Source organism: the organism of the source record quoted next (genome assembly GCF_019968955.1).
Source record: "MAG: Porospora cf. gigantea A chromosome Unknown PgA_NODE_9_length_97101_cov_340.895, whole genome shotgun sequence".
Lineage (NCBI taxonomy): Eukaryota > Apicomplexa > Conoidasida > Eugregarinorida > Porosporidae > Porospora > Porospora cf. gigantea A.
This window is the reverse complement of record NW_027152011.1, coordinates 26,468-47,195: the sequence shown is the minus strand read 5'-3', so window position 1 is coordinate 47,195 and position 20,728 is coordinate 26,468. Positions and strand designations below refer to the sequence as shown.

Sequence of the window (20,728 nt, the reverse complement as noted above, 5' to 3'; positions counted from 1 at the left end):
GTGTCTCACAGAGAAGCATGCTTCATATCATAGATTGAGTGGCTTGGCTTTTGCCTGTCGTTGACGTAGAGTTGGTAGGAGATCTGTGTATTCTTGGTACTCTTTGTCGTCGGTGTCTTGTAGGTTGTACAGTGCCTTTCCCAAGAGGACTGTGGTCTTGAACCCAGGACCTGAGGGTAACAGAACCAACTTGACTGTGAAAATTCGCGCAAGCTCGGAAAACGCCGCCCAGTTTCGAATCCGAAAATCTTGACGACGCCTTCTTTTCGGTATAACGATGGTCACGTCGAGGCCAGCGTTACCCGTAGTCATGGAGTGGAACATGTCGGTCTCCTTCACTGATTTCGTCAAATCCAAGACCGCCTTGTCGAGAAGGCTGGCTCCATCCTTTACCGCCTCGATCCTCAGAGATCCGACGCCTACTGTCGTGGTCTTCCGACATTTGTCGCACCAACTTGGAGCGGGCTCGGATCCCGCTGACGCCTCAGTCACTCGGAATCCTCCCAGTTGCCCACAGGCCTTGGTAATCTCCTCCGAGATTCGAACGAGATTCTGGGAGAGCAGGTCCTGCTTGTCAGTAACAGAGAGGAGACTGCGCGACACGTTCGTCTCCTGTTCCATGTGGTCGAAAACCTTCTCACTCAGTCGTTTCCACAGGTTTGGTATGGTCAGCGTGGTTTCAACACAGCCTATCGTGACCGTCGGTTGTGCATCTGATTCGAACGTCGCCACAGTTGAATGGGTCTTCCAGAGTTCAGTGGCGCACTTCGCCACAAGCACTGCTAGTTCCCTGTCGAAGTCAGATGTTTGGGGCTTGAACGACAGCAAGGGATGGGACAGAATCAGGGTAAGCTTCGCAAATGTTATCCCGCTCGCGGCCATTGTGCTGAAGCCAAGGTTGTTAGAAAACAACAGAAGCAGGAATTCGACAGCCTGCTGTTGAAGGCGAAACGTCGCAATGAACTCGTCTGAGAACAGCTCAGTGGAGGCGACTGCGTCCGCCGACGTAGGCAGCATTAGGAGGTTCAGCGCCTCCATCATCGACTCTTCGGTATCTCGTTTGTCATCAATGAGCACAGGAGACAAGGTCAGCGAGTCAAAGCCAGACATGCCACTCATACCATGACCGAACGGGATAAGGGTTGGCTGCAACTTGACATCAGAGCGAAATGGTGCTGTGGGTTCCTTTAGTTGGTGGAGACGACCGTGTGGCAATTGGGCAAGCCAGTACTCTCCGAAACGAGACCAGCTGGAGACCGAGCCGCAGACACGACTGACGCTGGTCTGCACATCCGACGGCGGGGTCTTCTGTGACTCCAGGACCTGTCTCATGCTCTTTCCCAGGGCCTCCCCCAGCTTTGCCCCGTCATGAACACAGAACTGTCTGTCAAAGGCGTGTGCTAGCGAGTGCTTCTCTGCCCGGGACCACAACGAGAAGAGCACAGGATAAGCCTCGGCAAAGCTGGGAGTCGCTGAGGCCACGTCGTTGGTCCGGAAGAACCGTCCATCACTGGTTATCAGGTAGGTGAACATGCCAGCGACGGCGAACACTGTCTGCTCCACCTTCTGCTTTTTCTTGTCTTTTGAGAGGAACCACACCATCAAAGGCAGACGGATGTTCATGTGAGGGTCGCACGACCCAATCTGGCCCAGCCAGGGAGCCAGACCCGTCTCTAGGAGTGTGAACGTCAACGCTTTGAGGTTGTTCGTGCTTCCGCTGGGATCCATGAGTCGTATTTGCGATTCCGACATTCTGACGCCTGTGACTGTAGGGAATGGAATGTGGAACGCTGCTGTGCTGGATCGGTCGAATGGTTCCACCGGCGCTACGAACTTGCTCAGGGACGGGTTCAATGAGACATGGAAGTCATGGTGAATCTCCTCGGCTGCGTGCTCGCTGATCTGCTCTTGGTCGTTGACGTAGCAAATCTTTCCGTCTTCCACAAAGTGAATGTACTTTGAATCTGGTCGTGTGCTCTCTTCGGAGAAAATAATTGGGCGGTTCAGATCTCGGAGAACCAGTTTGTCTTTGTTTTGGCACATACCCCCTAGCCTCGCGACGTCCTGCTGGAATGCGGCAGACACACCTTCAGCAGCGCTCTCCTCTGGGGAAAGATACATCAGCAGCTGAAAGTCCTTGGATGGCTTCGGCAAAACCTTCAACTTGTACACGGAGCTCAATACATTCACCGCGCTGGCCAACAATAAGTGCGAGAATTCGGATTCGAGGTGCCTGCCCAGCAACATGATATTTTAGCTGCGTTTAAATACGTCTTTCTGCGATTCTTGATGCGTTTAAGGGCTTAACCCTCTGTTCTGATGCGCCGCAGTCGCGGGGTCGGGGAATTGTGTTTTAGCTTGTTTCCTCACCCCACACACGTTGCTTCCTCATATGACATCGAAGCCTTGTCTCTAAGTGGCCAGGGCCACCCCACCCGAGTTGGTAGCGAAATCGTTTTGACAGTGTTATCCACAGGTTGACTCAGCACTTGTCACCGGCCTTGCTAATTTACGGTATCTACATAGATGTGGTGGTGGTGGCCCCTCTTAGCCCGACTATTGGTGGCATCACGGTGGCGAGATGCGGTGTGGGATGCGGTCTCACTTTGTGAGTCCGAGCCCAGCACCCTTAACTTGACAGTTGACGATACAGAGGAACGCCTGATGCATCTGATTCGACTGTCCAAGGCACCGATGCATTTGCCGGTGGTTCACCTGCTTCAACACTGGGAACTGTTTGGAAAGAAGGACCGACTGCTGGAATCAGACGATATCAAGGCCCAAAGGCTGGACGTTTTTAAGGCGAACCAAGATATTATTCATCAGTCGAAGGGTTCACCATACACACTGGGAGAAACCATCTTCATGGACATGTTGGCTCACGAAGTGAAACGTATGTTTCCGGCCAAGAATAAGCGCTCCCATCACGATTCGGGTGTCGGTGCCCCTGTTGCGCTAGATCGTAACGCTGGGGAGACCACTGCTCTACCACCCGCTCTGGACTGGTCACTCACTGGATGTGTAGGACCCGTCACGAATCAAGGAAATTGCGGCGCCTGCTACGCACTAGCATCCACCTCAAGCCATGAAAGCTCTCTGTGCCTTCGGAATCTGCGTCGTCTGGCCAAAGACCTTGACGACAGGCCAGGGGAGACGGTGGAACAGCGTTTTGTTCGGGCGGAGAAACGATCCGCAATGGTGGACGTTTGGGCTTTCCGCGACCTCGGCACGCCTGTCTCCCCATTCCACAGCGCTAGCGTGCCCGAACAGCCGTACAGTCAGTCAGAGCACCTCACACTACTCTCGGCCCAACAAACTGTCGACTGCTCCTCCGAATACGGAAACAGCGGATGTGCAGGCGGCGATTTCCGACCGGCGTTTGAGTACCTTATGAAACGCCCCCTATGCTTAGACCAGGACTACAGCTACGCGGAGGCAGACTCGCCGTGCCTGGCATCATCTTGTGTGAAATCAAACTGGCGCCGCTGGATGATGACTGATTTTGGGGTGTGTGCACTGAAGGTGGACGATACAGGTCGTTGTCGGAGATGAGGAGGACTTGAAGGCTGTGCTGTTCCACTATGGCCCCCTGGCTGTCGCAATTGAGAGCAATCATCCACATTTCTTCTTGTACAAGGGAGGCGTCCTGCAGGATTCCTTCGACTTCCGTTGCGACAGCAATGTGGATCACGCAATGCTATTGGTTGGGTACGGTACTGATCCAGATGGGACAGACTACTGGCTGCTTCGGAACTCATGGAGCACGAAGTGGGGTTATGCAGGCTATGGTAGAGTTCTGCGAGGGTCAGGAAAGACCTATGGCGAGTGCGGTATCCTCGTGGAACCACATCTGGCAGTTGCCAACTGAGTCAGAAACACTAGCCACACATAACAATCAGAAAACACCGACACCACGTAACACATTGCTCATTCTTCAGCATTAGCATTACCTGAGTAATTGGGACTGATGTTGTGGCGAACCTACCTGTACCTCATCTCGAGCTGCCTCGGCATGCAATGTACAGGAGGGCCAGACGAGAGTGTGGACCTTCAGCTGCTCGTGGTGTTGGACAGTTCGGCCAGTATGCGCCCGATGTTTGAAAAAGTTCAGGGGCAAATCTTAGACCTGGGCACTCGGCTTCGCAAATCCTACAACAAGGCGAGTTTTGGTTTGGTTTCCTTCACTGACAAGGAAAACTCGGCTCACGTGAGGGATGTCCACCCCTACAACCTTGTGGCGCCTATAGGCCTTGACAGCGACGGGTTAGCCGTCGCCGTGAACTCCCTGAAGTCCACCCCGAAGCACGACGGCCCAAAGTCGAGTTTGGATGCCTTGATTTGGAGCCTCCGCGACCCCAAAGTTGGGTGGAAAGAAGGCGGAGGTCGCCAACGAGTCATGGCACTGTACACCAACGCTGCCTATAAACTCCACGACGACTGGATCACGCCGCCATTGGCTCCCTGTGACCCAGACTCTGAACAAGACCCTGAAACCACCGACTATTGCACCCCTGAACAGGGGTTGCCGCTGTTCCAACAGTGGCAAGGCATCGTCCTGGTGAACCTAGACGGAGGTGACCCCGATGCAAAGGTTCAGTGGGGGACGCTCATAGGGAATTACAATCAATCTGGGTTGTCATTCCAGGAATCGGATTTCAAACGTGACATCCTAACTGTGCTTGAGGAGGAATACTGTCGTGCAGCGGCCTTGAAGGAGTGTCTAGACGTTTTAGAAGGCTATAGTATCTGTCAGGAGCACTGCCAGAGCTTCATGTTAAAGGAGACCGCGGTTGAGGGCCCAGATGGTTCGTTGAGCTCAGAGATCGAGTCAGGGGCTGAAGTCGCTGAGATGATCGTTTCCCTAACCTCCTGCATCGACGGCTCCGACTACACACAATATCGTCTGATGTTGGGAACGGATGTTCCCAGTTCATCCACCACCACCAGCACCGCCGCCCCCACTGTACCCTCAACCACTGCAGCCGGCCCCACTGTACCCGGCCCCACTACTGGCGGCCCTACTGTACCTGGCCCTACTACTGGCGGCCCTACTGGCGGCCCTACTGGCGGCCCTACTGGCGGCCCTACTGGCACCGGAACTGCTATACCCGGCCCTACTGGCACCGGAACTGGGACTGGAACTGCTGCCATTGGAACTGACGGGGACCTAAGTACTGAGCAAAACGGCAGCCATAGCCACAAAGGCGACGGCAGCCACGATAGCGGCGGCAGCCACGACAGCAAAGAAAGCGGTGGGAGTGAGTTTCCATCAGACAAGTCGTCTGAGGATCACTATGGAAAGCATTCCAAGAAGTCCAAGAGGTCCAAGGAGTCAAAAACCACCAAGGAACGCGAGAAAGAGGCAGTATTTCAAGCGATTCTAAGCATTCTCGCTGGTGCAGCAGCAGCCGGCGCTGGAGCTGGTGGCGGAGGAGGCGGAGGTCAAGGAAACCAAGGGAATGGCGGTGGCCTACGTAATGTTTGACTTGTCAAAGTCTCGGCAGCGTTAGTCAGATGTTGTCACAGACCAGTCACCTTAACATCACGTGACTTTTAGGATTTTTTCTTTGCAACAAGGAATGATGTGGTCAGTTGTTTCGTTGTTGATGTTGCAGGGAGGCGCAATTGATTGCCCTGAAGGGAGTAAGCGGGTTCATCTACAGCTGCTAATTGTGTTAGACAGCTCCGCGAGTATGGGTCCTACTTTTGAGAAGGTCAAAGCGCAAATCACCGATCTAGGGAAGAACCTTTCAAGTACATATGCCGAGTCTTCATTCGGTCTCGTTTCCTTTATAGATAAGAAAGATCCAGATTGGGGGGAGTGGACGAAACCAATCCACCCTTACAAACTTGTCGCCCCTCTAGGACTGACGGCCCTGGAGCTGTCTGCCGCTGTGAACACTCTCACCCCCACTCGGAATCAGGACAACCCCGAGTCGAGCTTTGATGCCTTGATTTGGAGCCTCCGCGACCCCAAAGTTGGGTGGCAGGAGGGTGGAGGTCATCAACGAGTCATGGCGCTGTACACAGACGACTTCTACAAGCAGCATGATCCATGGATCACGCCGCCATTGGCTCCATGTGACCCAGACTCTGAACAAGACCCCGAAACCACCGACTATTGCACCCCTAAACAGGGGTTGCCGCTGTTCAAGAAGTGGCAAGGATTTGTGTTGCTGTACATCCGCGGGAGAAACGAGGTGAAGGCTCAATGGAAGGCACTAATAGACCAGTACACGGCAGCAGGTCTGTGGTTCAAGGATTCCAGCTTCCAGAATGACCTGTTGGATGAGCTCAAGAAGCACTACTGCGACACAAAGGTACTCAATGAGTGTCTCGATGCATTGAAGGAGCTCGAAGCTTGCAAGGACCTCTGCTCGCAATATCTCACTGAAGAAACAGCTGTACTTTGTCCTTCTGATGACATGTCCTCGGACATGACAAATGGCAACGATGTCGCTGATTGCATTTTGGAAACTACGGCCTGCGAACCAACTCCTTCGACAACTAACGAAGCTTCCCTGCCAGATCTCACAGTGCATACCGGATTGCCAGGCGCGACGGAATCAATCACAACTGCGTCTGCACCTACTGAGCAGTCTTCTGGCCCACCAGGAGCCGGCGATGCCACGACTGTACCGGAAACCTCCTTTTCCGGAACTACGCCGGCAACCTCCTCAACGACTCCTACGCCAGCAACCGCATCAACTATGCCAGCAACCGCATCAACTATGCCAGCAACCGCATCAACTATGCCAACAACCGCATCAACTATGCCAGCAACTGCTTCCACGTCAGCAGCCTCTTCCACAACTATGCCGACAACATGTTCCGCGACAAAGTCCAAGGGAACGTCCAGCTCTGGGTCGACGAGGGACTCAGGCTTCCAGGCGGTGCTCGACATCCTGATGGAGGAGACCTGCGGCCAGAGATGCCACGACGAGTGCGAACCGCCAGAATGTTCGACTGGATGCTAGTGTGTGAACCAAAGGCTATATTTGGAATTCGTAGATGAAGGTCGATGGTTTGCTTTTAATGCTTCATCGACTGGAGCTGTCGCTGGTCCTCGTACCGGTCCTTCTTGACAAGGCGGCCGTGCAGCTGGGAGCCTCGGCTTGGGCAGCCCCTACCTGCGCTTACATAGTGTCTACGAGACTGGCGGTCTTCTTGGTGTCATGGGTGTACGGTGTTTTGGTTCCCCTGCTTATCGTCTATCTTACCGGCTTCACGCACTTCAGGTGGCAGAGCATACCTGCCATGCTCAGCCTTTGCGTGACAGCATCGAATGTGTATGCGGATCCTGAGCTATATGGCAACGTCCTCCATGGAGTGTCCCTCTACGCTTTTACCTTACCACGCACTGGCATTTTTCTGCTGTCACAGCTTCTCTCGTGGCTCGTGCAGGTGCCGCAGCTCGCGACACCGGACGGCCCTTACGGGGTGGGTGTGGACAGCGAGACCTTCGAGGACGGCAGTTTGCAGGTCTCAGTCAACATTTTCTACCCTGTGAGCAAACTGGCTCCCACCGACCTCACGTTTCAATATGTGAACGAATGTAGTCTGCGAGTCATTGGTAAGTCAATGCTTCCGTCTCCTGAGGGAGTTGTACTTGCTTATCAACGCTCTCTTCGTCCGTCCTGTGCCTTGGAAGTGGGTTTCCACCTGCGACCAGTCAACTACCCCTCGCTCCTGGCGCGACTTGTCAACAAGCCTAGACAGCTTCTCCACACTCGCGGTTGTCCAGTTCTTGTAACTGGACGGCCGTTGGCGGTTTCGGGCTGATACGGGTGGATTGACCTGCCGTTTCAGCAGGAGCAGGGCGTGGATGGAACGTACGACGGATGAAGGGATGTTGTTGGCCTCCAGCTGGTTAATAAAGCATCGTAGATCTGTTTTGCGAAGAGCGATTCCTTTCATAGGCGATTGAATTCTGTGTTATTACTTTTTACAGGTGAGCGCCTCAAGATACCATCTGTACTTCTAATGTTCCTGCTGGACTCCACGTCCAATGCTTCCCCATACGCCCCAATATCGACGGCAAAACAGCATTGGCCTCTGGTGATACACTCCCATGATATACTGTCCACGGCGTCATGTAACGTATCTTACTGCGAGAAGCTGTGTGCTGACGGGGCAATTGTCGTGCTTGTCAATCATGCAACGCATGACCAGGAGATTATCCGGACGTTCTCCGACAAGAAAACGACTCGGCGGCGATTTTTACTCAGCCGACTGCGACAATTGGATTTCGTTCTGGCTGAGCTTCGCAGCCGGTCCGAATCTGCTGGGCGGATGGTAGAACGACATGTGGACTGGACTACCGTCATGGGCTCGGGAGTTGGTATCGGGGCATCGGCTGTTCTGGGCCATTGCATTCGTCAACTCGCTACCCAGCCAAATGCTCCGCCTATCTTCCATGTGCTGTCACTGGTGTCTCCCTGTCTGGATGGGTTTCTGATGTCGGAGCTGTCTCCTCGGATATCCAATTCGATGAAGTCCTATTTTACTTTGACCTCGGACAACGAATCGGCCACGGAAGGAGAACGGCTTCCTAGTGTGACACTGATCCATATCCCTCAACAAGTTATGGTCATCACGGCGGGAAAGAGCCGACCTGGGGCCGTTGGTAGGTGTTTAAAACGCTGGTGGAGACCTCCGATTGCCGGTACGGATGACAGGCGACGCGCTAGAAACGCCACGATGCTCGTGAAACTCCTTTACGTAAGATGTACGTCGAACCGTCATACAGATGCGTCCGAAGGCTAGCTTGAACGTCTTCCTCCACATCAACAGAGCCAACACTGCTGATTTGTCGGACTTGGCACTTGTGTCGCCATTCCTGTTCCGGTGGCTGGGCATTACAGGTGCCCGTGAGGCCAATCACACAAACATGTTGGTTGCTCAAGCAGTCAGCAACCTGCTGCACCACGAATACCGCCGGAACCTTATCCATCCTGCTGCCCAAAAAACTGCAATCTTGAGTCCTGCCACGGAAACACTCAAGCCGCTGTTGGCGCCTGCAGGAAGCATTCGTTTGCCAGCCAGGCGAGAACTCTCATCGAGTGCCACGGCGGTGCTTTTGGCGCTGGAAATGCTGGATGTCAAACCCTACCGTCCAGGACACGCGTCGGAGCAGTGGCGCGCTCATGCCATCGAACTCTTGGTGACGGCCAACGGGCAAGACAAGTCAACCAAGAGCCCGAACGCGAAGCATTACATCACAGAAGGCCTCCTTTCCTACATAGATCTGGTGGATGCCCGAGGGATGTCGACTGACCACGGAGTTGAGTACCACCTTCCGGGTTGTATAGACATCAACACGGTGTGGACTCTAGCGGAGATTTGATGCGATTACTGGTCTTCGTATGCGTCGTCGTCTTCGTAGTGCCGGATCTGGCTCTTGGCCACATCATCCGCGTTCATGCCCTCGAAACCAGTGCCTCCCTCGACCAACACTTCGATGTAGGAGGACGCGACTGTCAGCATGTAACAGCTGACACAGATAACGAAGAGGTCGAGTAGCGTTACCACAATAAGTTGCCGCGTCTCGTTTGTTGTTGGACGGTTGCTTGAAGAGTTCGTCTCGTACGGCCACAGCATAAGTTGACGCGCCAGCCAATAATACCACTGAAACACGATGCCGAAAACGGCTGACCCTTTCATGTAGTTCACAGCGCAGGGTATGAAGGCCGCTGTCCGGCGACTGTTGAGGGTCACCGACCAGAAGCATGCGACCCCGCAGAGAATCTGAATAACGCTTGTCAGTAGGAAGGAGCTGGTGGCGAAGTCCGGAAAAGTCTCCGCCTGCGTTGTTTCCCAAACATTCAAGCCCCCAAGACCGCCGAAGAGAACCCCTATGGAAAGAACCTGCGTCAAGTTGCGCGATGAGGCCTACTCCTGCGCTCAAAGGTAGGAAGAGGCAGCAGTGGGATAAGTCGTTCCGCTGCCTCGTGAAACAGCACATCTACACTATGTCTAATGCGCATATCTTTTCGTGTACCACCGTTAATGACTCACTTCACTCACCACACATAACCTTTAAAATCTTTGTAGCTCCAAAGTCCACGCAGCTAGCTTACACCACCCAGCTCGTACCACCCAGCACCCAGAAGATCGTAGCAGTTCCCAGCACCCAGAAGAAGATCATACCGCCCAGAAGATAATTATACCACCCAGAAGATAATCATACCACCCAGAAGATAATCATACCACCCAGAAGATAACACCACCCAGCTCATACCACCCAGCTCATACCACATAGCGGCAATTCCTAGCGCATAGCGGCAATCCCAGCGCATAGCAGCAGTTCCCAGCGCATAGCAGCAGTTCCCAGCGCATAGCAGCAGTTCCCAGCTCACAGCAGCAGTTCCCAGCTCATAGCAGCAGTTCCCAGCTCACAGCAGCAGTTCCGAGCTCACAGCAGCAGTTCCCAGCTCACAGCAGCAGTTCCCAGCTCATAGCAGCCAATCCTCCAATCCCCTCCACAGTCTTCTGTCCCTCCACAGTCTTCTGTCCCTCCACAGTCTTCTGTCTTCCGCAGTCTTCCGTTCCGCCAGTCTTCTCTTCTGTTCCTCCAGTCATCCATTCTCCAGTCATCGGTATCTTCAGACATCGGTGTCACCCTACCCCTCCTCCTGATCCATATGGGTCCTGTTCCGGCCCTCCCCATCCCCCTCCTCCTCCTAATCCATATGGGCTGTTCTGGCCCTCCAGCCTCGTTCCAGCCGCTTCTTAGATGTTCCTACATTCACGATCGCAGCTTTCAGCAGTCCGCTCTCACGATGGCCGAGCAGCCACCTAACCTACTCCAGCTGCCGCTCTCAGCGATCCTGGCATTCTCCAGCCGCCGCTCTCCCAGCCCCCTCCTCCTGATCCATCTGGGTCCTGTTCCAGCCCTCTCTCCCGTTCCGACCCTCCAGCCTAGTCTTGCCATGCTCTGGATCGTGCTATTGACCGTGATGTGGGCGCTGTCGTCAGCGGCTTTGCAGCCTCAGAGGTTGCAGCCTCAGATGTTGCAGCTGAAGAGCTTGTAGGCTGAGCTGCAACCTCAAAAGATTTTTTTTTACCTCAATACACGTCTACGACCTTTTTTTTTAAATATAGGTTCAGCTAATATTGCACATCATGCATCAGTATGCTTATCCTTGCGATCCACCTGCACTCGAGGGTAGAATTCCTTTAGAGTTTCCTTCTTCACCTTCTTGAGCATGTCCTCAGGGAAGGTTCGAAGCAGCTCCCAAGCAATGTCCAAAGACTGGAAGATATCTCGCGACTCATACGGCCCTTGTCGCAAAAATCTGTTCTCAAACTTCTCCGTGAACTCCAGATATAGAAGGTCGTCGGCTGATAGGGCCTCCTCACCGACAACTGCCTTCATCGCTCGGGTATCCTGGCCGATGGCATAGTTGGCGTAAAGTTGGTCTGAGATCTGAGGGTGATCGTACCTCGTAAAGCCCTGCCCAATTCCAGACTTCATCAGTCGTGACAGAGAGGGCAACACATTGATAGGCGGGTAGATCTGACGATTATGAAGTGATCGATCCACAAAGATCTGCCCCTCAGTGATGTAGCCCGTCAGATCCGGAATGGGATGTGTAATGTCATCGTTGGGCATGGTGAGTATTGGGAACTGGGTGATCGAGCCGTTGCGGCCATGCACCCGACCCGCCCTCTCATAGATAGTCGCCAGATCTGTGTACATATAACCGGGGTACCCTCGTCGCCCGGGTACCTCCTCCCTAGCGGCAGACACTTCTCTAAGGGCGTCGGCGTAAGAGGACATATCGGTCAAAATGACGAAGACGTGCATGTCCTTCTCGTAGGCTAGGTACTCGGCGGTGGTCAGGGCCATACGAGGAGTAATAATCCTTTCTACAGTTGGATCGTTGGCAAGATTGAGGAAAAGCGCCACCCGTTCCATAGAGCCATTCTCTTCGAAATCGCGACGGAAGAAGCGTGCAGTTTCCATATTAACTCCCATAGCTCCGAAAACCACCGCGAAGTTGTCGTCGTGACCATCCTGTGTGTCCTTTCCAGCAACCAATCCAGCTTGTCGACACATTTGACTGGCAATCTCATTGTGTGGCAGACCGGCAGCAGAGAACAGAGGTAGTTTCTGTCCGCGGACGACTGAGTTCATAACATCTATAGCCGAAATTCCCGTCTGAATCATCTCCTTAGGATATGTTCTGCAGGCTGGGTTGATACTGGATCCTTCGATGTCGAGATACTCCTCAGCCATCACGGGGGGACCGCGATCGATGGGCTTTCCGGCGCCGTTGAAAGCACGACCGAGCATATCCTCGCTGATCGCCATCTTTAAGGTCTCTCCCATGAACTCTACATGAGCCCGCTTGTTGTCAATTCCCGTGGTCCCTTCGAATACCTGTACCACCGCCTTCTCTCCCCTAACCTCAAGCACCTGCCCTTGCCGAATGCTCCCATCAGCGAGGTGAATGTTCACGATCTCCGCATATCTGGGGCACTTCACCTTGTCGAGGATAACAAGGGGGCCTGCGACGCCGGAGACCGTGTTGTAATCAAGTCGAGGCTTGACGAAGTAGTCACGAGTCGCCGCCTTGACGTTGACGTCAGTGGCGCTGCCAGCCTCCAAAGTAGTGGTCGTCTTCTTCTTTCCCATTTGCAATTTAAATATACTAATTGAGGTAACTTAGTACCCCATGAATAACCCCTCACTCCACAGCCACTCCATGGTGTAACGGACCCAGAAACGTAGCGTGGCCCTACCCTCAGCCAAAGTCTCGCACACGCATGATTTACACATTGTGCACTTGAATTACGTCACCCAACCTCACAGCAAACGGCATGACGCCTTGCTCAGCCACAGAATATCGTATCCAAATCAGGAGTTTGATGAAGACAGAGCCGTTAAGCAGAGAGCGTCTTCCCTTGGGTCTCTCCTTACTTGGGTCCGTATCAAACGCCACAATGGAGTACGCGGCGGCATTCCGAGATCTAACGCGCAGCAACTCCACTACGAGTAGGTCACCTTCGTGAGCTGAAACCCTGGTCACCACAGGTCCAGACTGCCGAGCGGCATGGTGAGCCCTCTGACGTGGAACCAGTTCCAAACCTTGAGGGGGCTCGTGGAGGAGATCCCTTGGCCTCCTTCAGTGGAGAGCTTGGAACTGACGCGCGAGATATTTTTGGGCGAGCACCCAACTGCTTCTGAGATGACCTGGTTTCGGTCGGGGTTGGACCCTAGGGTCGTCTCCGCTGTAGAAGAACTGATCCGGTTTAAGGGTGGGGGGCCCCTCTCAAGAGAATTGCTGAACGCCTCCCTGCGAGCAGACCTAACACACGAAAGATGCGCCCATCTGTTGGCCTGCAGTCGGAGGTCCGTCTTCACAAAAGTGCTGGATGTGGAGGAGAAACTATCGTGGGAAGCCGTTTTCGATTGGGCATGTGGTGAGGTGGAGCTCTTTATTGGGTCGAATCCTTCTCGGACGGAACTTCGAAAATGTGAGACTCTACTGGCAGCAAATCAGACCTCAGACAGGTGCTTCCAGTATTCGCATTCGGGTGCCTTGGCTTGTGGACGGGGATTGAGTCCCCGACGGAATTATCCCTTGCGTGGCTTGCCCTACTATCTATCCAGGTAGGCTGGCACAGTTCAATTCAAGAGGTCTCTCCAGAAATCGGATGGGACGGCTTGTACAGAGTAAGAGAACTGTTAGTATTCCACACAGGTGATAGCTAGGGATTTCGATGCTTTGAGGTATTATGCGAAGCAGCATGAGCATGCCCCGCTAATGGATGCGCTATTGCTCGCCCGAAAAGTGTCTTCGGATGTCTTACCTACCGGCGGCACATTACAATGGGATGGAGACTACCAGGTCCCAGATGTGGTTGACTTCCTGCTGGACAACGAGTTGCTGGGACTGCTTACTCGTCAGAAGTTTTTACGCGCGTCTCTGATCTCCGAGCTTATCACGAACCAAATCAGCACGTATCGCAAAGTGGCCCTAAAGGCAAGAGCATACCGCCGAAAAACACTCCACAACCTCCGAGTAGTCCTCAGGCACACGATGACTTCGGCGGTAGAGCTCGGGCTGGTAAAGCTCTCCAAGGCTGAACTCTCTGACATATCGAAATCTCTACATGCACATGGCCCTTTGTACTGTGGAAAGCTGACGAAGCTGGGTCCTGTCATGCCAATGTGTGTGCGAGATGTTCTCGGCGGCGTGTTGCATAGCACTCGGCCTCTTTCCCCTCTGCGGACTCTTGTTAAGAGAGCGGCACTACTCGATGAATCGTGTCAACGGATTGTCCAGGGTATAATTCTAGCCGTTGTCGAAGGCACTGAGAATGCAAAGCTGCGAGCTGACATCAAGGACGTACAACGAACATTCTTAGTGCCCCAGCCCGAATTCATAGATAGGGTCATCATGACGTTACGGGGACCGGCGTTGGACCTGAACTGGAGCGACGCTGACGTCAAGGAAGCGATAATCTTGACCAAGCGACTAGGTTCACGATCTCGTCGATATCGGCCATCAGTCTTCGTGCGGAAGGCGACAACTCCAACCTCGACAACACCCAAACAAACAACGTATCCTGACGACTCTCCCCCTCCACCCTTGAACGCTGTGCCACCCCAGCAGAGGTTGCGAATTTCCACGAGAACATCCCTTGCGTTTGCATCCCGTGATGTGCTGCTGGGCAGCGTGCTTATTACATATTTCAGAAGTTAGATGCGAATTGTGCCGAGTGGAGGCGGATTTGTACCAGCAATGCTCAGTGTCCCGCCCTTTGAACCGCCCTTTGAAAATCTCCGCTCACTAGCTCTGACGGACGATTCATCCGACCCACCACCCGCGGTGTCATTCTTGAAAGAGTTCCAACCGCTGAACCCCATACCATGTCCTCAGCCCGGTACCTTCGAAGGACACTTATACGACGACATTTTGTGTGCGTTCCCTCCCTCCGTGTATCCGCCACTTTCGACAGGTCAGCTCAATCGGCTATTGGAGGAGTACAAGCACACGACGGAGCCCTCCAAAAACATTGACTTCCATCAACCGTGCGTGCAGTTCCTGACGGCCTTTGCGCGACATGGACTCACGCCTTCCACGGCCAGCCAGCTCGTACAGTCCGACCTGGCATTCATGTTGCCGCCAGGGTTGTTTTTCCTCGCCCAAGAGTCAATCACCGTCAGAAACTTCCTCACGATTATGGCAGCGGTTTTGCAGTCGGCGCTCGCCAAGTCACCTGATGATGCGATCGAGGATTACGTCAGCAAGTACTGCATTCCTGCAGCTCGGTGGTTGGCAGCTACCTCTGATGCGATCGAGGGTGTGTCAATAGTCAACACCTTCAAAATCATCGCAGCTGCTATGTGCCGATGTCGAACCCATTCCGTGCTGGTTGATGTGTCACTATGGTGGGTCGCAGCTTTGGCAACCATTCTCTATGAACCGCTGGTGCCCCTTCTACGCAACGGGACCTCGGTCCAGATGGACGAAGCCTCCCGCAAAACGCTGGCACTATCATTCTTTCGGGTCGGACTAGTACAGCTTTCATTGGCGGCGCAGGGTGCCGCACTAAAGACCGATGCTGGTGGGGCCTGGATCGGACTGAGTTGCCTCGGAGTGAACCCAGATTGTGCACCTGTGTTGCGTAGTCTTCCGACACCGGTGAAACTAGACTTGGATAAGGGATTTGTACTGCCCAGAAAGCTCCAGAGGGATCTGGAGCGGTCTTCGCCAGGCAAATCGTTCTCGTGCAAGGCGGTCTCAGCTGTGATGGTGGTGTGCGAGACTACGTTGACGGGTGGCTCTGCTGACTCCTTGGCCTCCTTGATAACCCGAGTCACGGACTTGCGTCATGAGAATGCAGTCCTATGCAACCTCCTCGCCCTTCATGCGCACAAAAATAATCCCCCAAGGACATCGGACCCCACTGGTGAGGCGCGCCTACTTGACTTTGTGAGAACTGGAAGCCCTTATCTGAGCGAACTGGTTTCAAATGCGGCTCAAGACCATTCACTTCCGGCTGACGTCCGCGCCTACCTACAGGAGGCAGATCCGATCACCACACAGGGAGCTTATTGGGAGCAAATCGCATCAAACCAAGTCATGGAGCTGGACTCAACTGCGGCTATGCTGGAGCAACCCGGTGGTGGGCAGAGGCTGGGGCACCTTCTGGTTTTGGTGTCGGTCATTGCCACCGTGTCCAGCGCTCGAGAATCGGTCGAATCAACCATCAGCCTTTTCCCGTCGATCTCATTCCGTGACTGGACGCAGTCGTTGGATTTCCTGGTCGTGTGCGCGACTCGTATTAGATGTCACCCACGACACGGTCGCAGTGTGTTGCACAAGGCGCTTGATGAATGCATGCAGTTTCCGATGCGTCTACATTACCTCCCCTGGCTCACTCACTATCCTGCACCTATCTTCCTCTTCTCTGCATCACGCGTTGTATTCAGCCTGTTGAATTTGACTGCTGTTATGATGGACTGCGCTGGGAGGTGGATTGAGCAAACTAAGCCTAAGTCATTTGTTAGGAGGTACACACAAGCCGAGCAGGCTTTCGCGCGCTGCATTGCAAGTCAGCCAGACATCCCTCATCCCAGGCAACTCTGCGTACAACCCAACAAAATGATTAACATCGAACCAAAGGAAGAGCGCTCCGACTCGAAATCTGAGTCACACATCTCTGAAGCCGAGCCCTCCAAGTTGATTCCCTCTCAGCCCAGGTTGATTCCCTCTCAGCCCAGGTTGAAATGTCACCCTGTCAGGAAGATGAGTCCACTGCTGATGACGTCCGAGCTGAGCATTGGCCATGTGGATATTTATGCGAATTGGAGGTCGGCATGAACACCAATTCGCAATTGGCCTTCTCAGCCCGATTTCATGTCAAGGATGGGGATCCAACATAGACCAACAGCGCGACGCCCTTCCCAAGCCCCTAGTTGACCCCCTACCCCCTTACAGACCCGAGCTCCCTCCTCGTCTTCTGGGAGATGTCGTTGAGCCGACGCCCAATTTGGTGATCCCAGACAAGCCTGGCCAGGACATGGGGGTGATGTTCAAGCGTCTGTTGGTGGGTCCGCTTGTGTTGAAGCCCGACCGCTGGGCAGTCATCCCTCGGTTCAAACTGGAGTGCTGCTCTGTGTGGTGCCCTCGCTACTTCCGGAATGATGACGCTGTGCTTGGACTCATGCACTCAATGTTAGCTCAAGGTGGCCTGCCTCGGTTTACTTGTTCACGGATCGTGGTCAGCTTGGGCCAATCTGATCATCCTCACACCACATCCCGAAGCACCACTCAAACGGAGCCTACTCTCATAATAGCTGAACTTCTGTTCGACGGTTCAGTTCGCAGGCGTATCTTCGGAATGCTCTCTCCAGGCTCATTCTCTGCGGCCTTCACCGAAGACATGGGGTGGTTTGTGTCTAGAGTTCTTCAGTTCCCAACGTTGGTTGAGAAGGTTCTGGATCCGGGATGGATGAACTTCACGCCCAAACCCCAGCCCATGCAATTGTTATCGTCAGGGTGCTTCCACGCGCTCCTTACTCTCTTTGAGTCCTCGAAGCGCCTGCCTTTGCTTCCGATGTGGCTGCTTCAGCGGGTATTCAAGCAGTTAGAGTCTATGTCAAAGGTTGAAATCTTAACAGCGGCGCTGGCGTCTGACTACAGCAGCAACGTCCTTCCCAAGAGACAAGAATTCGACTTCAGCTCCAAATACGGGCTTGGCCTGACGGATGGAGCGAACGTGGACAACATCTTCTGGACCGGAGGTGCCCCTGAGGCCCAAACCTACCGAGGGCTGACAGACCTCCAAATCAACCGGCTATTTCTCCTCTATGCCCATTTCCTCTTGAGCTACCCAGAAGAGTACTCTCTCCGCATGCCCCGAACTCGGTTGAAGTTCCCCTACTTTGAGCAAGCGTTCGCTGAGCAGCTGACGAAGGAAATAAATGGGAACAAGGAGCTGATCCGGACTTGGCTGCAGGTGATTGTACTGCTACTCAAGCGGACTCCATCTATTTTCAAATTGGTGGAGAAGCAGCCAACTCCCCTTTGACTGTGTAACTGATTAATTTTTAGCAATAGAGGTGAATACTGATGAGTGTGTGCAAGGCGTCTCACGACTGGGCTGCCTGCTGCTTCTGCGTGCCTTTGGCTGCGTTTATCCTGGTGACAGGCTTGCTGATCCTCTTCAAAGGTAAGACGCTGCTTTTTGTGACACTCAGGTCTGTTCGATGTCATGATAGTGTGTTGCTTAAGGAAGTTTCCCCAGTTCACGTCAGTTATCGAACTTTTACACACTGGCTGGGAGATCTCGTTCGGCATTCTGCTTCTGTACGTCCTTCAGAAGAGATGTCCACACTGGGCCAACTTCTGCAATATCATGGGACGCATGTTCCTCTGTTTCTCATTGTTCGTATTCACCATGGACACTATGAGTCGTGTGGCCTCTGATGTGCTTATTGACGACTCTACAACTCCCTCCCCAACAAATGGCCCTACTGAAGATCACGTTCTGCACCATATGCCGTGGTCTGGCATTTTTCCTGAATCTGTCAACAATCTGGAGATCGGCGGTTTGGACGACGTCACTTGCGGGTTTGGCGAAAATGAATTCCGTACGCTTTACGCCATTTGGTTTACGTTGTATCTTATTACTTTCCTGCGTGAGTGGATTCGTGGGGGCTAACGCAGTGATGTGTTTCTTTTTTCATTCCATTGTGTCACTGCGATACATCTACAGCCAGGGTGGGACTGGGTGGGAGCGTATGACATACCAGGAGCTCAAGGAGGAGCGAGACATGTGGGCAGACGTTGCATCGAACTGCACTTCGTGCGCCTAATACTGAAAATGTGCCGCGAAAACGATGTTGGTATTACCGGCGTGAGCCCAATACTGAACCTTTTTTTTTAAACGATGTTGGTACTACCGGCGCCTAAGTGAAAATGCTTTTGATATTACGGTGGCGTAACGGTGAAAATGCTACTGATACTACCGATTGTAGCTTGGTCGTCGGGTCAACTCCTTTTCGGTCCCGATGGATCCAGGGCCCTGCTTCCCCATGCAGCCCGCAATGCGATGGCATTGTCGCCCACCCGAGACCCCAAGCCCCAGCGTACCCGTCGAGTTGTTCGGGACGCACCAGCCGCCCCGAATCTTGGCGAACTGCTTCGAAACGTCACCAAGACACTGTGCTCGATCGCCGGTCCGATGATTCCTCCGCTGTACTTCAAACAGCCTAGTCTCGCCACCTCTGGAAACTGGACCCTGTCTCTGGACGTCACATACTCAGCGAGGATCACCACCATCAAACAGGTCGACTTCGTCGCTGGCAGGGTGTCCCTCATCGTTGAGGAGGAGTTGTCGTGGTACGACCCGCGTCTGACCTATGACATTGATCATGAGGAGTGGGAAAGCAACCGATGCTTGCAAATGACTACGAATGAGTTCAGCGGTGGCCTAATCTGGCTCCCCGAGCTGCACGTTACAAACCATGCCTACGACTACTACCACGAGACACACACATCAATATTCCCCGCTTGCGTCTACAGCGAGACCTACGCTAAACGCGAAGGGGTCAATGTCCGATGGTCTAAGCTTTCTCCTAGGGTCTTCTCGTGCCTACTGCTGTTCGACGCATTCCCCTTTGATGAGCAGTTCTGCGAGATGCGGTTGTCGATCATCGGCAGTAACAAGCACATGCACTTGGTGCCTCTCAACCTCAATGGTATTGACTACAAGGATTCCTCCTTCAAGTTGAAGTTCCTGCTGATTGATGATTCGCCTCAGTCCCTGTCCATCATGCTACAGTTGGCTCGACGCCCAGAATTCCACGTCAACTATTTCTTCCTACCGATGGCTCTGACAGGTGCCATGGCCTACTTCTCATTCTGGGTGCACTTTGTGTACAATGACCGAATCTCGTACTGCCTAACGTTGCTTTGGGCACTCTATACAATCGTAGCTCGCACGTCAGAGTATCGCCCCGAGATGGCTCGAGACACGTGGTTTGATGCTTACCAAGGCATCCTTTTGCTCTTCGCCGCTGCTCCAGCCTTTGAGGCGCTCCTCGTTGTGGGCGTCAAACACCGAATCGACCGGCATAATGCTACCCAGACCACACGCTACATAAACCGGCGCAAATTCCTCCAACGGGTGGCCTTCCTGGCGGCGGAGCACTACTCCAGAACAGGCCACAAGCCGGCGGTGGAACAAGCATTCGGTCCCATGACCAAAGACCTGACGCGTGTATGCTCCGACCCGTCCATTCTCATGGACGCACACAGCAGAGAGCGGGTGGTCGAAGCGGCCCTGCCACCACCAATGGAGAGGGACTCTCTGGCTCTCTGCAGAAAGATAGACGCCTTCTTCATAATTTGCTTTCCCGGGTTGCTGTTCGCTGAGACGGCGTTTCTCATTGGCAAAATAACTGATGTTGGTGTGGAATCTGAGATAGGGTACATGACCCAGTCAGGATACATCCTCGCGTTGAGCATGCTGCTGATGGTAGCCTCCCTGTGGTTTCTTGGGTGCGCGCTGTTCATTTTGGACGAGACCGGTACCATGAACAGCGAAGCCGATTGGTTGAATTCCTTCTCAAAGATCATGCATCAGCACCGACTGGAATCGCGTTTGAGGGCCTTGAGATCTAGCTCCTCTTCCAGAATCTGAACCTCGACGGTATCGACAGCCTCTTTAGCGGCACCGAAAGCACACTGGATGCTGAAACCGGCCC

General features: G+C 53.6%; 10 protein-coding genes across 21 annotated transcripts; 7 read left to right on the top strand and 3 right to left on the bottom strand.

Moving 5' to 3' along the window:
• Positions 1-27: 27 nt before the first annotated feature.
• Positions 28-2,247, bottom strand: KVP18_000706 (uncharacterized protein; the record flags this gene model as incomplete). Its single annotated transcript, XM_067950050.1, has 1 exon — positions 28-2,247. The coding sequence occupies one exon, from the start codon at positions 2,245-2,247 to the stop codon at positions 28-30; it is 2,220 nt and encodes a 739-aa protein (XP_067805391.1).
• A 279-nt stretch (positions 2,248-2,526) lies between these two features.
• On the top strand, positions 2,527-3,868 carry KVP18_000713 (uncharacterized protein; the record flags this gene model as incomplete). Of its 2 annotated transcripts, XM_067950060.1 has the most annotated exons (2): positions 2,527-3,507; positions 3,536-3,868. In XM_067950060.1, the coding sequence occupies 2 exons, from the start codon at positions 2,527-2,529 to the stop codon at positions 3,866-3,868; spliced, it is 1,314 nt and encodes a 437-aa protein (XP_067805401.1). The 2 variants fall into 2 exon arrangements, with proteins under 2 accessions (XP_067805401.1, XP_067805400.1); XM_067950059.1 differs by having other exon boundaries at positions 2,527-3,552.
• Positions 3,869-3,967: 99 nt separating this feature from the next.
• KVP18_000695 (uncharacterized protein) lies at positions 3,968-5,485 on the top strand (the record flags this gene model as incomplete). The annotated part of the gene is made up of 1 exon (XM_067950030.1): positions 3,968-5,485. One exon carries the CDS (start codon positions 3,968-3,970, stop codon positions 5,483-5,485), a length of 1,518 nt encoding a protein of 505 aa, XP_067805374.1.
• Positions 5,486-5,606: 121 nt separating this feature from the next.
• On the top strand, positions 5,607-9,346 carry KVP18_000691 (uncharacterized protein; the record flags this gene model as incomplete). 4 transcript variants are annotated; one of them, XM_067950020.1, is made up of 6 exons in its annotated part: positions 5,607-6,580; positions 6,616-6,943; positions 7,012-7,573; positions 7,952-8,721; positions 8,750-8,870; positions 8,910-9,346. In XM_067950020.1, 6 exons carry the CDS (start codon positions 5,607-5,609, stop codon positions 9,344-9,346), a joined length of 3,192 nt encoding a protein of 1,063 aa, XP_067805364.1. The 4 variants fall into 4 exon arrangements, with proteins under 4 accessions (XP_067805364.1, XP_067805365.1, XP_067805363.1 ...); XM_067950021.1 differs by lacking the exons at positions 7,012-7,573; positions 7,952-8,721; positions 8,750-8,870; positions 8,910-9,346 and having other exon boundaries at positions 5,607-6,977; XM_067950019.1 differs by lacking the exons at positions 5,607-6,580; positions 6,616-6,943; positions 7,952-8,721; positions 8,750-8,870; positions 8,910-9,346 and having other exon boundaries at positions 7,012-7,782.
• A 5-nt stretch (positions 9,347-9,351) lies between these two features.
• Positions 9,352-9,964, bottom strand: KVP18_000723 (uncharacterized protein; the record flags this gene model as incomplete). Of its 2 annotated transcripts, XM_067950073.1 has the most annotated exons (2): positions 9,352-9,867; positions 9,896-9,964. In XM_067950073.1, the coding sequence occupies 2 exons, from the start codon at positions 9,962-9,964 to the stop codon at positions 9,352-9,354; spliced, it is 585 nt and encodes a 194-aa protein (XP_067805413.1). The 2 variants fall into 2 exon arrangements, with proteins under 2 accessions (XP_067805413.1, XP_067805414.1); XM_067950074.1 differs by lacking the exon at positions 9,896-9,964 and having other exon boundaries at positions 9,352-9,663.
• Positions 9,965-10,781: 817 nt separating this feature from the next.
• On the top strand, positions 10,782-11,033 carry KVP18_000696 (uncharacterized protein; the record flags this gene model as incomplete). The annotated part of the gene is made up of 1 exon (XM_067950033.1): positions 10,782-11,033. The coding sequence occupies one exon, from the start codon at positions 10,782-10,784 to the stop codon at positions 11,031-11,033; it is 252 nt and encodes an 83-aa protein (XP_067805375.1).
• Positions 11,034-11,122: 89 nt separating this feature from the next.
• On the bottom strand, positions 11,123-12,640 carry KVP18_000704 (uncharacterized protein; the record flags this gene model as incomplete). Its single annotated transcript, XM_067950045.1, has 1 exon — positions 11,123-12,640. The coding sequence occupies one exon, from the start codon at positions 12,638-12,640 to the stop codon at positions 11,123-11,125; it is 1,518 nt and encodes a 505-aa protein (XP_067805387.1).
• A 418-nt stretch (positions 12,641-13,058) lies between these two features.
• KVP18_000674 (uncharacterized protein) lies at positions 13,059-18,048 on the top strand (the record flags this gene model as incomplete). 5 transcript variants are annotated; one of them, XM_067949989.1, is made up of 5 exons in its annotated part: positions 13,059-13,482; positions 13,509-13,681; positions 13,710-14,709; positions 14,752-16,828; positions 16,866-18,048. In XM_067949989.1, 5 exons carry the CDS (start codon positions 13,059-13,061, stop codon positions 18,046-18,048), a joined length of 4,857 nt encoding a protein of 1,618 aa, XP_067805336.1. The 5 variants fall into 5 exon arrangements, with proteins under 5 accessions (XP_067805336.1, XP_067805333.1, XP_067805334.1 ...); XM_067949986.1 differs by lacking the exons at positions 13,710-14,709; positions 14,752-16,828; positions 16,866-18,048 and having other exon boundaries at positions 13,059-13,622; XM_067949987.1 differs by lacking the exons at positions 13,059-13,482; positions 13,509-13,681; positions 14,752-16,828; positions 16,866-18,048 and having other exon boundaries at positions 13,773-14,714.
• A 41-nt stretch (positions 18,049-18,089) lies between these two features.
• On the top strand, positions 18,090-18,835 carry KVP18_000715 (uncharacterized protein; the record flags this gene model as incomplete). Of its 2 annotated transcripts, XM_067950063.1 has the most annotated exons (3): positions 18,090-18,189; positions 18,218-18,658; positions 18,687-18,835. In XM_067950063.1, the coding sequence occupies 3 exons, from the start codon at positions 18,090-18,092 to the stop codon at positions 18,833-18,835; spliced, it is 690 nt and encodes a 229-aa protein (XP_067805404.1). The 2 variants fall into 2 exon arrangements, with proteins under 2 accessions (XP_067805404.1, XP_067805403.1); XM_067950062.1 differs by lacking the exons at positions 18,090-18,189; positions 18,687-18,835 and having other exon boundaries at positions 18,232-18,681.
• Positions 18,836-18,972: 137 nt separating this feature from the next.
• On the top strand, positions 18,973-20,664 carry KVP18_000677 (uncharacterized protein; the record flags this gene model as incomplete). 2 transcript variants are annotated; one of them, XM_067949996.1, is made up of 1 exon in its annotated part: positions 18,973-20,664. In XM_067949996.1, one exon carries the CDS (start codon positions 18,973-18,975, stop codon positions 20,662-20,664), a length of 1,692 nt encoding a protein of 563 aa, XP_067805341.1. The 2 variants fall into 2 exon arrangements, with proteins under 2 accessions (XP_067805341.1, XP_067805342.1); XM_067949997.1 differs by having other exon boundaries at positions 19,072-20,664.
• Between the last annotated feature and the right edge of the window lie 64 nt (positions 20,665-20,728).